The sequence below is a fragment of the Anas platyrhynchos genome, chromosome 7 (assembly GCF_047663525.1).
Source record: "Anas platyrhynchos isolate ZD024472 breed Pekin duck chromosome 7, IASCAAS_PekinDuck_T2T, whole genome shotgun sequence".
NCBI lineage: Eukaryota > Metazoa > Chordata > Aves > Anseriformes > Anatidae > Anas > Anas platyrhynchos.
The window spans coordinates 38168749-38182634 of NC_092593.1; the positions used below are offsets into that span (position 1 = coordinate 38168749).

Below are 13886 nucleotides of genomic sequence, written 5' to 3' on the forward strand. Positions count from 1 at the left end.
CCTGCAAAGAGGACAAGCCACCAGAACTGCAGTGACATCGGGGTGTATAAACTCTGCTGTATTAGGGTCAGAACAATCACTGTGCCTCGTGAGCAAGAGCACCAAGCCTCTTACTACAATATAGTTGCAAAAATAAAGGAAAACCTCATCTCAGCAAGAAAGAATAGGCAGGGAAAAGAGACATAATTATATATTGTGGCATGGCTAATTTCTATTTGCTTCTCTATAGCTTATACTTTAATAAAAGTAGATTGAGTTTCGGTTTTGTTTCATAAAGCACTGGTCACCATGTACTGGCCATCATCTCTCTCAACTGCTGAATAAGCTTTCTTACTGGCCACAAGTGCTGCCTGTGACAAAGACAATCCAACATAATGAGAATGAACAATACTGAGCATAATTCAAAGTGAAGAAATCCCAGCGGGGATTTATTCAGTGCTTCCTCTTGCTGATTAATGTTTGTCATTGTATTACTGTTACCAAACACCACACCAGAAACCCAGAGGCCTAACTCTCTCTATGGAACACCTATTGCAGTAAATTGAAATCATAGAATCATAGAATATCCTGAGTTGGAAGGGACCCTTAAGGATCATCAAGTCCAACTCTTGACACCGCACAGGTATGGCCATATTCTTCAGGAGGAAACTGGCCTCTGAAGGACTAAACAGAAAAGGATGACGTAGAACAGAAAAGACAGGCAGAGAGGTGCAGATGAGAAGGTTAATGTAATTGCACATCCCTATCTAATGGGAAAACACAGTATTTTCTCAAGTCAATAAATCCAGGAAGAAAACAACCCTCGAGCACTTTTTCTAGCCTTCAATTTAGGAGCTGTCTGCAATCTTTTCAAGCATCAAGACTATTATTTGTATGGACAGTCACAGCTAAGCCTATGAAGACTGATAAAGTTATAAACTGATAAGCTTAGTGAGCCTAAATAGGACATCTCATACAAACTGCTAAGCCTTATCACTTTCTCACATGCTAATCAGTCTATTTTTAACCTTAATATCTTTTGCAAAGGAAATCATATTCTAGATAGCAAGAATGCACTAGTTTAAATTTACATTAAAATTACATTACTATTGTAAAAATTTGTCTGTTTTTCTTTGATTTTAAAATATTTTGTTAGAACTTCATAAGCAACATCTGTTTTGAAAAGCAGTAGAATTTGCAACCATTCAAGATCCCTGTTACTTAATAGAACTCATTAAACATGGTTTCTACCCAGTTAACACAGCCAACAGAATGAGCATCCCGAGGGCTTTTGAGAGTACATTGATATCTCAGAAGCTGATGAACACTGGAGCTACTTAGCATTTGGATGGAGGATTCACCAAAGAAAATTGTTAACTATTAAAGAAAATAAGACCAAATAATAAATGCTAATAAATTCCACTTGAGATGCTGAAGCTGACAGTTAGAGAAAAAAGCTCATATAAATACTTCAACAATAACTAAATCAAAATCAACTAATAAAAATTAAGTAAGCTTACATTTAAATTTTCTTGAGTACACAGGCAAAACTCACTGTAGTTTTTTTTTTCAAAGTTCACAGAGCTGCACACTAGATAATTATTTTCAAAAGAAATTTTTAATATCCAACTTATTTCACAGTAAAAATACTATACCATTTTCTACCATTTTTCCTTGTAGTAGTTAATACACACTTACCAGTCTCCTTCTTTCATATAATGTTTTGTCAGCACAGATAAGAAGTTACAATCTACTTTTGACAAAAGAAGAAAAAAAGGATGTGCACCTTTTACATTTGGAGAATTATGTATATTTATGTTCTTGTTAAGAGCAACCAAGTAAGTCTTAACACTAAAACCTCCAGAAATCAAACATTCAGCAGAGCTACATATACATTACAATTACCTTGCCCTGATGGTCATGTTTCATTTCCCAACCTCTTGGCAGCTCCAGCTGTTTGTTAGCAAACATGTTTAGGAAGCCAACCAAATCACGATTATGCTGGTAGCGCTCAAAGTGGTGGGTGTCCCGCCGGACTTTGGTGATCATGTGCTTCAAACACGTGTTATTTGTAAACATGCGGTAGGCACTCTGAAAAACACATTAACAAAAGTACATAATTTTGAAAGATAAAATTTCTTTTTACTACAAAAAGACATTTCCACCATAAATAAATCATCTTAACCCTTAAAAATAATTTCCAACTAAGCCACAACAATAAAAAAATGGTCATCTTTCTGCGGTTTTGGAATAAGTATTCAATATTTCTTTTTTTTACTTTATATATATGAACTTCTGTTATTGACTGACTTCAGCAAAGTATGAAATACTGTATTTCGGACTCCTTTTACCACACTCTTGTCCCTGGAACGGTGAAGAATCTTAATTGCTAAAAATTAGAGATTTCATAGATATTCTCTGATTTCTGGAGTAAGAGTCAAATGCAGCCACAGAACACTGTCATAAAGCTGGTAAGATTTTCTGCAAGATAGACACATATATCCTTGTAGAAATTTTCACAACTCTATATGAATATTGTTTCTACCTACACATTTTAAAAATATAAAAAGATGGGGGGGAAGAACCCATTAATTGCATGCCCATGTGTAATGTATCTAATAAAATTAAAATAAAAGAGTAAATTGAGAGCACTAAGGTATAAAACTTTAAATAAAAGGGAAAATAAACAGTTAATACCCTTTTCTCCAAAACAAGATCCCAGACAACCAGAAATCAAGTCTTTGTTTCAGGATTAGCAACAGACAGAAGCTAAAACATAGGTTCTCCAATTGCACTGTGCTGTTGCCTAAATCACTCTGTGCTCCTACCTCTACTCCCTGGCCAAATGTCTTACTCACTTCTGCCCTGTTTCAAATATTGAAGGTAAAGCAGTGCAGAACAAGCAGAATTATTCAGCCACATTCAGGCATGCATACATGTCAAAATTAAATTTACACCAACCAGTAATTAGAAAAAAAAACACGACACTGGATTACTAAGAAGTATGCTTGCAGACAATAAGTTATTCATCCCATTACTTCTGTTTACACTATACACCCCATTATGCAAAGGAAGAAAAATACTGAAACAACTATATAGGAAGAATCACTGAAGAACAGTTAAAATAGAAAACATAAATTAAGATGTCTTTTTGTCCAGCGTGATCTCTAATACATTTTGATATAAACCAGGCAATCTGGGGAGTACACACAATCCCATGAGCAGCAAAAAAAAAACCTTAAAACAGAAGCTGCACTTTTCATTCTGAGAATTGTCTGTCACCCTCTGCAAAGCACAATAAGAAAGCTATTGTTTCAAATAAACAAGTGAGCTTGGTATCCTAAAAAAGATGAAGAGCTGAGTCAAAAATAAAAATTGTAGTAGGTCTAATACCAACGATAGCCATGTCTGATAGCTCACCATTTGCAAGGAATGATATGAGCATTTGAATGTATCCCACCTCCCTAAATACTGTCAATACCTTAGTGTCAAACACTGAGTAGTCTCTTTGCATGCAAGACATCCATGTATATAAACGCGTATTTATGGAAGTTTTTTACCTGTACAAACTATACTCACAGGGTTAGAATGCAGCACTGTAAAGAACTCTGGGCTGATAAGAAATTTCACAGGGGGAGACTGGAGCAATAAAGTAAGTCTGGATCTGGAGGTAGAGTGAGGCAGCACATTCTCTCTTCGAAAATCTAAAAGCAAAGTGAATGACATCCACTAATAATCATTACCAAAACACTACTGCAAACAACTACATTAAATGGATTCACACAAGAAAGAAAAGCACTGGGTATACAATTATTTCAGACTTATTACATGTTATAATTGCACCTGAAATGTTTTTAATATAGCACTGATTATCTTGAAAATATCAGAACTTGAGTTTACAATCATTTAAAATAAATAAATTCCAATCATTCAGGTTCCCAAGCATGTCCATAAATATAAATTGCAACGAGGTCCCCATGGCAAACCTATGAATGTTAAGAGGCCTTTAACACTATTTACTTGATACTCTCAGAATCATAAGAATCATGTTGGGGAGAAACATCAGGGGTATACAGCAGTTTCAACAATGTACTGAAGAATAGTTACCACTTAAGTAAAAAAAACAAACAAACAAACAAACAAAAAAAACACATTACACCAAATGAGGTTCCATTGAGATCTGTATGGGTCTGGTCCCATTCATTACTTCTATTAATGACTCAATAAGGAGGACAGAACTTACTCCCACTAGGAGTATGCTGCAGTAGCTGGACAGTGGGATGGAGAAGACTGAAAATCCATAGTGACACATTAGAAAAGTGAAAAGATCTATGTGCAGGTATGGATAATCAACTGCACAAACACAGGATGAATAATCAGTCTTCCATGCTGAAGATCTGCACGCAAAGGTCCAGGTGTGATTTTTGCAGATCAAAGACTGAACATTGGTGGTTAGTGTCATTCAGGAATAAAAAAAAAAAGGAATAATTATGTGTAAGAAGTTTTGTCTGTAAGACATGGGAAGTTTCCAGTCTTTTCAGTACAACAGCCACAGACACGTTTAGTTTTCTGAAATATCCCTAAGGAGCTGCAAACTAACTGAAGACAGTCCTGAGTGCACCAACAAAATAATTAAGAGATCTAACAAGGATAGGAATAGTCTATTTCACAATGTTACAGAATATCCACTGATTGCATACAGTAAGGACACATTAGTTGGAATTTGCCAAGGATGGGTTAGGTGCAGCCCATCCTATCTACCTTCACCAAGGAAACGAAACAGGTGACTGCTCAAAGTCCTTTGTAGTCCTATATTTTATGCTCTTTCTCTGTAAATGTCTGCCTATATTTTAACACAGTCAGGCACTGACAGCAAAAGGCTCTGAATCTCACATTCATCTCTTCAGCACATCAAACAGGGTGAGCCATGATCTTCAAAAGTAGACAACAATGAAAACAAATGGCAACCCAGATTTTCAGGGGCAAAAATTATGTTCTGCCTTATGTCACTAAATAAATCACCTACAGGATGAATGCTCCATTTAGCAAGAACATTTAGCAAGAAATAAATCCTTTTTTTTTTTTTTTTTTTTTTTTTACCTGCATTAGAATGGTGAAAGTCAGTTTCTTCTCCAGCTCCATCCACTGCATTTGTATGCTCTTCAGGCCTGTCATTAGTCATTGTTCTGCGGATGCTCTGGTATCTACAGTTAGAAAACTATACTTTATATATAGAATATGATAACTGTGATCCACCTCTGGTTCCGAGGGACTGTAATAATGAAGTCAGGCTTGCCCTTCTTTTCTGCCTTGTAGGTTAACATGCACTAATCTCTCTAATTTCAGCATCAGGAGCCTTTTGAATTTCTGAAAACCATTAGCAGGTAATTTTTTTTTATCCACATAGCTGTTGAACACAGGTGGGATACGAAAGCCTTAGAAGCCCACATGCAACATAAAAAGAACAGTCACATAAAAATAAATACATACGGCCAGCTGCAATAGCAACTGTTCATTGTTCAGTCTTACCATAGTGAATGCAGTTTTGTAAGCACACAATTCACAAGCAACGATGGTAATTCTTACCGGCGATTCAGCTGTTCCATTTGCTGTATGGAATTTGACCGCTGCAGAATCTGTGGGGCCGGGGGGGCTGTGGGTCGCTGCCACGTTGTTGTCCTGTTCACATGGTCCACATAAAAAATTCGTCCATGGCTGTCAATTCGAGCTTCCCAGTCTAAGTAGCAATAAAATACTGTGAACTATGGAGGTGTTCAGTTTTATTTCTGCATTTATTTTAGCTCTTTGTAACTGAATCTAATGTTCCAAGTTTCCATTTCTCTATTACAGGATGACTTCAGCACAGAACTTTCTCACTGAAAGGCTAAGAGATATGGCTTTTCCCTGACTGTACTGCATAAGTCAAACTCCCTGTAGTAGTTTAGGTTCTATGGAATCCATATGTAACTAAAAGCACTTAAAGATGAGATGAAAACTACTTCAGTAAGCCAAGGCCTAAATAACAAAAACCTTGCAAACCTGCCATTGCTTTTACCCATGTGGTAGTAACAGTAATACTGTCAACTTCTTGTGCAAGCAGTAACTATAATGCTGTCCCAGTTTTGGTTTTGCTACAGAAACTATGGAAAACATTAGAAGTCCAGCACTAACCATTATGGTCTGTTGGATCTCTGCAACCAGTGTTACAAAAGACCAGAATATGACATCCCTAACTATTAAAAAATAGGAATCATTTCATTTATTAATAGTACCTAACATCCAGTCAGGTTGAAAGAAAGAAGATAGCAGCATGAGATCACCTGAATATAGTATTTCTTCTCTGTCCATATTATACACGTGATTTTGCATAAAATGTGCAAATCATTTAGCATGTCATCAGCTGAAAAACAATCTTTAAGAGCTCAGAAGGTTTCTAGGAGAGACTTTCTATATTTCAAGTCAAGGTGGAAACATCAGTCCCTGCAGTAACATTCAAAAAAGCATTGGCAGGCAACCAATTCTAAATGACCGCTGCTCCACGAGGAAAGAGGGGATAGAAAAATCGTGACAGCAGAGAAGGAAAACTAAATTCTACTGTAAACTGTTTAGTACTGACAGCCTTAAAACCTCAGGCTTTGTTACTACATGTGCATTATGACTTCTGTCAACAACTGAAGGCAGCTAAGCAGCTCGCTGCGCTACACTGTAGGGTGTGAGTTGACTCACAAAGAGGTTAAAAAAAAGTTCTGAGATAAACTGAATGTATCATCTCTGCAAGACTGCTGTGTATTTTAGCTGGCCACAATGCAAATTGTTCTTCTGTCTTTACAGTTCATAATCAGAACAGCCTACTAGTGATTAGAGTATTATTACTGTAAGTAAGAGCTATGTAGGAAAGTAAACTTGGAGTCAGAAAATAATAAGAAACACCATAGTATAAGAATAAAGAGAACTGTTTAACTTTTTTTTTTTTTTTTTTTTTTTTTTTTTTTTTTACAATTCCAGGAGAAAATAAGTATGTTGATGTCATCTTTCTCCAAATCCGTAAGCAAAATCCAGAATTTTGTATTATATTGCAAATTAAAAGTTCAAAATAAACAAAATTGCAACAATGCAAAGGTTGTGGATTCATCACTGTACTTGCTATACAAAATATAATGCATTTCAAAGTTACTCCACAAAAAGAAAAAATAATTTCTATGTCAAAAAAGAAAGCAAACATTTCAGCATTCTCTGAAAAAGATTCTCTCCCCTAAAGAAAAAAAAAAAAAAGGAAGAGATGAAAGAGATGATTCTGTGAAAAGTTCAAATTAATAAGCAGTATCTTTCTGATGAAATAAAAATACATGTTTCACCATTCCACCTAGATTTCAAACCATTAAATGCTGTATAACAGCTGAGATTTTTCTTGTAGTGATGTCTAATTCCAACACAGTCACCGTTTCTGTAATGTGGTCTTGAGACAGAAAGAGCAGCTTTGCCTGCGTTCGTCATAAATAAGCAGGTCTGAATGCTTGTGCAATGTGTTCTAAAGTAAAGGACTTCTATCAGTGCTGTGATGGACAAAAAAATCTTCCTTTAGTCAAACCGTTGGTGGTTAAACATGTTACAAAGGACTTAGCTTGCTAAATTGTGAAATTTTAATTGATCAAGGTTGTGCCTTCAAGCTGATATTTGTTGATTTTTCCCCAGGAATGTAGAGTTCTAAATGTTACATGTTCTAGGCAGACATACTAGGCATATTCTGTTCTAGAGACCTGTTCTGGGCAGAGCTTTGGCGAAGAAAATTAATCTAGGCAACAATTAATATTTAGGATTTCATTCAAATTAGCAGACAAATGATTAACATACACGTGGCATTGAGCCTTGATTTTAAAGGACTGGTGTGTATATATATGCCCATGTACAACAATGTAAAATCCCGGCAAATGTCGGAAATCTTAGAATTCCACACAACCAAGCCTTTTCCATGAATATTCTAATAGTTTTTTCCAAGTACTTATTGTATCGTTTGCTTCTGAAACACAAAAAGCAATGTATGTATAAACCACGGTGCTATAAAAGCTGTATCTATGCATTTCTAAGTTATTACACCTATCTCCCATAATGTTCTCTGTCTTCTTCAGCATGAAAAATGATAAAAATGCAAATGAAGTATATGTCTCCCGGGCACAATTTTGTGAAAAATAATTCTGTTTTACTGAGGTGGCAGTTAATTAACTTTGGGATCTGTGCATAGGACTGATTTGTTATATGCACTGCTTATAACAAAATCCTCAGGGAGCAAAATCTTCTCATCACCTGGCATTCCGATACATGATTCTATCCATGTTCTGCTATCAGGCTCTTTACAGCCACCCTATCCAATTACAGAGCAAGTGCAATCCCATTTCACACAGTGGAATGGAATCTATTAATTGCACATTAAATACCTGAATTCCTGGCTTCTTCAAAGTCATAGAGCTTTGCCACTGAGTTCACTGTGTCTGATTTTTTTCTTTTCTAAAGCAATGTTTCCCCATTAGCCATGTAGCTTTTTCCATCCCTCCTTTCTCCTTTCTTTAAGCATCTAAGACTAAATACATCACCACTGCCCACGTTTAAAAAAAGAGCATCAGTCCAAAAACTGCGAGCAATGTGTTTTCTGTGTGTATTAAAGAAACGACAATTTCTCATTCAATTTAGCTCATCCAACAATTGCTCAATATCCAGATTTATTTTAATTCAAATGCCTTGACACAGCCTCAGAAAATGCAAGGAAAACACAGACACCTTTCATGTAATCTATGAGCAGAGAAAGATGTTAGACATTTCTTTGCAAATCATCACCATATATGACATATTCAGAGATTTCACTGTGCTTTCTGTCTTTCCCTCAGAGCGTGTCACATAGCATATCACCTTACCTCCCTACTCACGTGTGCTGCCTGTTGAAAAGGCAGCATCATGCCTTCCTAATTTCTCTGCAGATTTCACTTAGCAAGTCTGTATACATCAGGTATAATTATCATAACACATCCTCATAGTTTGCAGACTGAGCACAATGCCTTTCTCGAAACAGCACTAGACTTAATCATCATCCTTCCTCATTAAGAACTTCTCAGTTGTTCATTCTCAGTTCTCACATTTAAAAATGAAACATAATGAGATCTCAGTAATGAGATCTTGGCAGCCTAACCCCCAATTAAAGTATGAAGAACCTCACTTGGTGGCAGAGCTTCATCCACTCTCTGGTACCGGCTAACATCCTGACGTACCGAAGGCAGCGACCTCAAGGGCTGATGGCCATTGGCTTGAGCACCTAGAAACAAAATGCCCACAAATTACTTTTCAGTCAATGTGGGGAAACCCTGAAGTTGCCTCCCAAGAGAACAAGACACACTAAAACTTCTGCAGGACTACGACATTTTAGGATGTATCTATTAATCACCTGGCCTTTCTGGCAAAATAAGTCATGTCTACAGATCAGGGTGATTTCTCTAGCACACTCTGCAGTCCTGGTCCTGAAAATGTTACCTCTTGTGACACGATGCATCCACTTGTGACCAATGAAAGCCAGGGCTCTAACAGTTGCATGTGCCTGAGTTATATCCCACCAAGGGACATGGGCAAAGCTACACCCACCTGGCCACCACAGAAACCTGCTCTAACTGTCCACTGACTTTCCTTGCTGCAGCAATATTGATTAGCAAAGTATGGTGCGATCTGACACCTAGCAAAGAGTCTTAAATGATGTAAAAGAATGTATTGACAGTATTTGAAAAAATACCAAAACTATATTTTACCAGGATAAATAGGGTAGATATGATTAACTACAAACATATGCAGAACATCATGGACTTCAAAGATAGGGAAATGAGCTCTGAACTTTTGAAATGTTACAAAAAAAAAGATGCATCCAGAAATCCAATTTGATTGCACCCACTTAATTAGATCCACTTCAATCTCTGTAGAAAGAGAATGGATGATCCATTGTGAAATGTGCTTGAAAAAAAACTGCAATGTACACATTTCTATTTTCCATGATTTTAGTGAGATATGAAATCCTGAACTGCTAAAATAACTTTATATATGGGAAAAGTTTTACAGTCTTGAGTAATGCATTCCTCTTTTCCCATGCTTCCAACTGTGCTAGGATGTGTCCATACATATAAGTAACTGCAAAAGGTAAGATATCAGCCTGAAATGTGACTAAAAAATTATCTAGCAAGCAGGGTAATATTGTGAAATTCTTTTCTTCACACTCCTTCGCAATACTCTCTCAAGAATTAGAATATATCCTATTTCAAAATAAACACGTTTTGTATATTTCTTTCTTTCTTTCTTTTTTTTTTTGTTGAATCAAAAACCCCAAGTGTCTCTTAAACAAATTAAGTCTCACAAGAAGAAAACCTTTGAAAGATAATGACATTGATAATTGAAGATCTTTACTTTCAGATGTTCTTTTTAAATTAATTTCTACTGGCTGCAGAAAGGTCACTTATCAGAGTGCCTCCTGCAGTTGTTACCTCCAGTAGCTCCTTCAACCTGTGCTGTGGCACCCTCACAGGCTGCTTGGGCTCCTTCCGTTTCTTCATCCTGAGACTGGCTATTGGCAGCTGCCGCCTGCAGGCTTCTTCTTTGCCAGATTTCTTCTGCTTCCTCTTGGTCTTGTAATTCACCTGCTTCAGCCTCCTGCACTTCCTCCTGAGGTAACTGTACTGCAGGCAAAGAGCCCGAAGTACTTGCAGCGTCTTGTGTTTCAGCAGCTGGCTGAGTTCTAGCCACATTAGTGGCACAAGCTCCCTCTTCCTCTTCCTGAGGAGAAAAGGTGGGAGTCTCAGGAAACCTAGCACTTTCAAAAGAACACCGCATTTCAACTGAGGAACGGCGCACAGTTGCATTTTCGTTGCAAGAGCTGTCTGCCCCTTCCACATCGCTCTCCCCTTCCTGTCGGGTACTAGCCTCACTGACACTTTCCGTGCGAGCAGGGTCACTCTGCTCGGTTTCTGATGACAGCTGGGAAGGTTCAGACCCTTGATCAATGGATTCCGTTTCACTAACACCCCTTCTGCTCCCAGCAGCGGCATCTGCAGCTCCTGCATCTGTACTGCTAGGAGGCTGCTCTGCCTCCTGAGCGGCATACAACTCACTGCCAGCCTGCTCTGCTGGTGTTTCACTTTGAGAACCTTGGGGACTTTCCCCTTCTGCTAACTGTGATGGTGGAAGCTCTGGGAGACTCTCTGGCTGGTCATCATTTGAAGGCAAAGGAGCTTCAGAGGCTGAAACATTTTCATTCTCTGCAGGTCCCTGTGTTACCTGATCTGATGAGCAACTTAAACCATCTCTTTCAACACTTCTTGCAGCACCATTAAGCATTACCAAACCACCATCATCTTCCAAGGAAGATGGAAAACCCAGGTCTTGATGTAGCTCATGTTCCTCTTCATCCGAGTCAATGTGAAGCATCGCATTAAGTCTTGTGTCAGTAGGGAAGCTACTCCTCAGTTTTGGGGAGGCTCCACGTGGACGTTCACCAGAGGCAGACGTCCCAGGTCTGGGATGAGCGTTGTGTTCTATTGCATCCAGATAGTCATTTAGCGAGTCCTGGCGACCTCTTGTAGGCGACGATCTTGAAGCACCAGAGGTTATCTCATCCTGGTCTGTTTCCAGAGTTGCACTAGTCCTTAAAATATGTCTCTGGATTGTTTCTCCAGAAGATTCCTCAAGGACTGGACCATTGGAACACACGGTGGATGTATCATGATGTCCTGTTGGCATGTCCTCATCATCAGAGGGGCTCCCCAGGTCTCCATTTACAGAGTTCACTCCTAGCAAAGTGCCGACTGTTTCTGGTGATGCATCTGCAGAGACACAACAACTGAATGTGAAACGTGTAATGCACAGACAGTTCATTATATTTTCCCATCATCACAGAAGTGATACATCACATCTTTCAAGATGTTGGCTTATTTCAATCAGGCAAGTAAGTGAAGAAAATGCAATTAAAACAACACAGGCATCTACATCATTATAACAGCAATCACAGAAATTTCTCTATATAAGTCTATCCTATTTTATAGGTCATAGAAAATTTCACAAGCATGGAATATTACTTTAAAGGACTCCTATTTTGCTTTCAAACGACAAAACATTGCCAAGCATCTTGACAAACTGTCTGCAAAACCAGCCTCACAAACAAGGAACTGGTTTTCTACAGCATCTCTCTTATATCCAGAAGCAGGATTTATACAAAACCAGTCACTGATGCCAGCTTTCCTAAGCAGCATGTAAACCCACACCTGAGATCACATGAGCAATCACAAACTGTGCACTGATACACAATTCTATACACAACAGTGTGAGGAATGTTTTAACAATTCCAATTCGTGTCCATAAATTCGTGTCCATAAAGAATAATTCTGTTTGAATCCTGTCTGCCTCTGGGCCCTGCAATGGCAGTTTAATTCTTGAACCACAGATGCAGTGTGCCCCAGTCTCCCCCTCATTCCAGTCAATTTATCACGTCTTCAGAAAACACTCCTTAAATTTATGAACCTGTTTGCTTTTTCCTGACTTCTAGTTCTAACAGTTACAGCCTTTTTTCCTGTCTTCTTCGAGATTAACTTAACACTGCTATAGATGTGTCTGTGAATGGCTGGGGAAGAATGTTTTAATTACTCGTGAAGCATCAAATAAGAAAGCTGTTTGTGTTTGATGTCTGGGAGTTTCAGAACAACTGATAACAACTAGTGACTGTTATGGGATACTATGAGGATCCTTGGTATCTGGCCAGGGGGGCCAAGAGATTAAGAGGAAGAAAAAAGAAGCTGAAGGACGGTTGGGAGACAAGACCTGTGGAGAGTGTACAGAGAGTGTTCCATAAACTTGGAATAGTGCCAAGTAAGTACAAAGGGTGAGAGGAAGACTACGAGCCTTCAGCATGAAAGACCCCTAGAGACCCCCAGAGGAGACTGATGCGCATGCTCCAGTAGGAGGAACTGGACCCCAGAAGCTAATTTTAATAATCTCTTTTTTTAGAAGTAGTAATGAATATGTATTAGTCTAGGTGCATAAAAATCAGCTGCTTGATGTAACTGGTGTGCGTCCTGGTGGAGCGGAGACTCCCGGTGCACCCAGCGCTGTTTGCTTACCTCTATTCCTTTATATTCTTCTAATAAATCCTATTTTTTTTATTTAATCCTAATTTGAATCCTGAGCCATTTATAACAACAGTTAGTTTGAATAGATTTAACAAACTTTTCCACTGTAAAGAATGGGAATCTACCTAAGCAAAGTTCACAAAATATTAAATACTTTTTGGTATGAAAAAAATGCCTAATGGACACGTGTATCTGTATAACCATAACAGGTAATTCTCAGTCCTGTAAAAAGGGGATAGGACATAGTAATCAGCATGGACACAGAGGCAGAACCTTACTTGCAACTGCTCATCTCAGCCAAAGGTAGCCAAGGCACACGTCAAAGTGTGAAGAAAGAATTAGATTCCCTCATCAATCCCATAAAACGAAAATCATAAGCACATTCATTTAAAATAAATCTAATAAAACGGGAAAATTATAGGATAAAAAGAAACATAATAGTAATTCCAAAACACCTACGTTTATCCTATCTCCAAAGCCGTATCTGAAATACCTAAAATATGAATCCCACTAGGAAAACCTACAGTATAGGGGAGCTAATGGAGGAGTTAATTTTCACTGAAAATGTTAGAAACATAAGTACATAGAAATTCTCTCTATACAACTATCTGGAGATTCAGATCAGCGACAAAGTCTCACCTTCATGAACTGAAGATGTGATTTCCACTTTGAACTGGAGATAGCCACTTACATGATCAGCTGGGAGCCTTCTGCCAAGATTATAACTGAGAATCTGGTCTCTGCAAAAACAAAAATAGACTGTTG

At 38.0% G+C, this 13886-nt stretch overlaps 1 protein-coding gene across 6 annotated transcripts in view; it reads right to left on the reverse strand.

The window, feature by feature from the left end:
- The window catches only part of HECW2 (HECT, C2 and WW domain containing E3 ubiquitin protein ligase 2), a 192474-nt gene that overhangs the window by 45543 nt on the left and 133045 nt on the right, over positions 1-13886 (reverse strand). For all 6 annotated transcript variants that reach the window (XR_011810504.1, XM_072040570.1, XM_072040569.1 and 3 more), the window contains exons 8-14: positions 13761-13861; positions 10488-11822; positions 9185-9280; positions 5566-5716; positions 5080-5183; positions 3559-3683; positions 1885-2070 (exon numbers count right to left, since the gene is read on the reverse strand). Coding sequence is in view for 5 of the 6 variants with exons in the window: in XM_072040570.1 (XP_071896671.1) it covers positions 1885-2070; positions 3559-3683; positions 5080-5183; positions 5566-5716; positions 9185-9280; positions 10488-11822; positions 13761-13861 (2098 nt within the window). In the remaining variant the exon portion in view is untranslated. The remainder of the gene's footprint in view (positions 1-1884; positions 2071-3558; positions 3684-5079; positions 5184-5565; positions 5717-9184; positions 9281-10487; positions 11823-13760; positions 13862-13886) is intronic.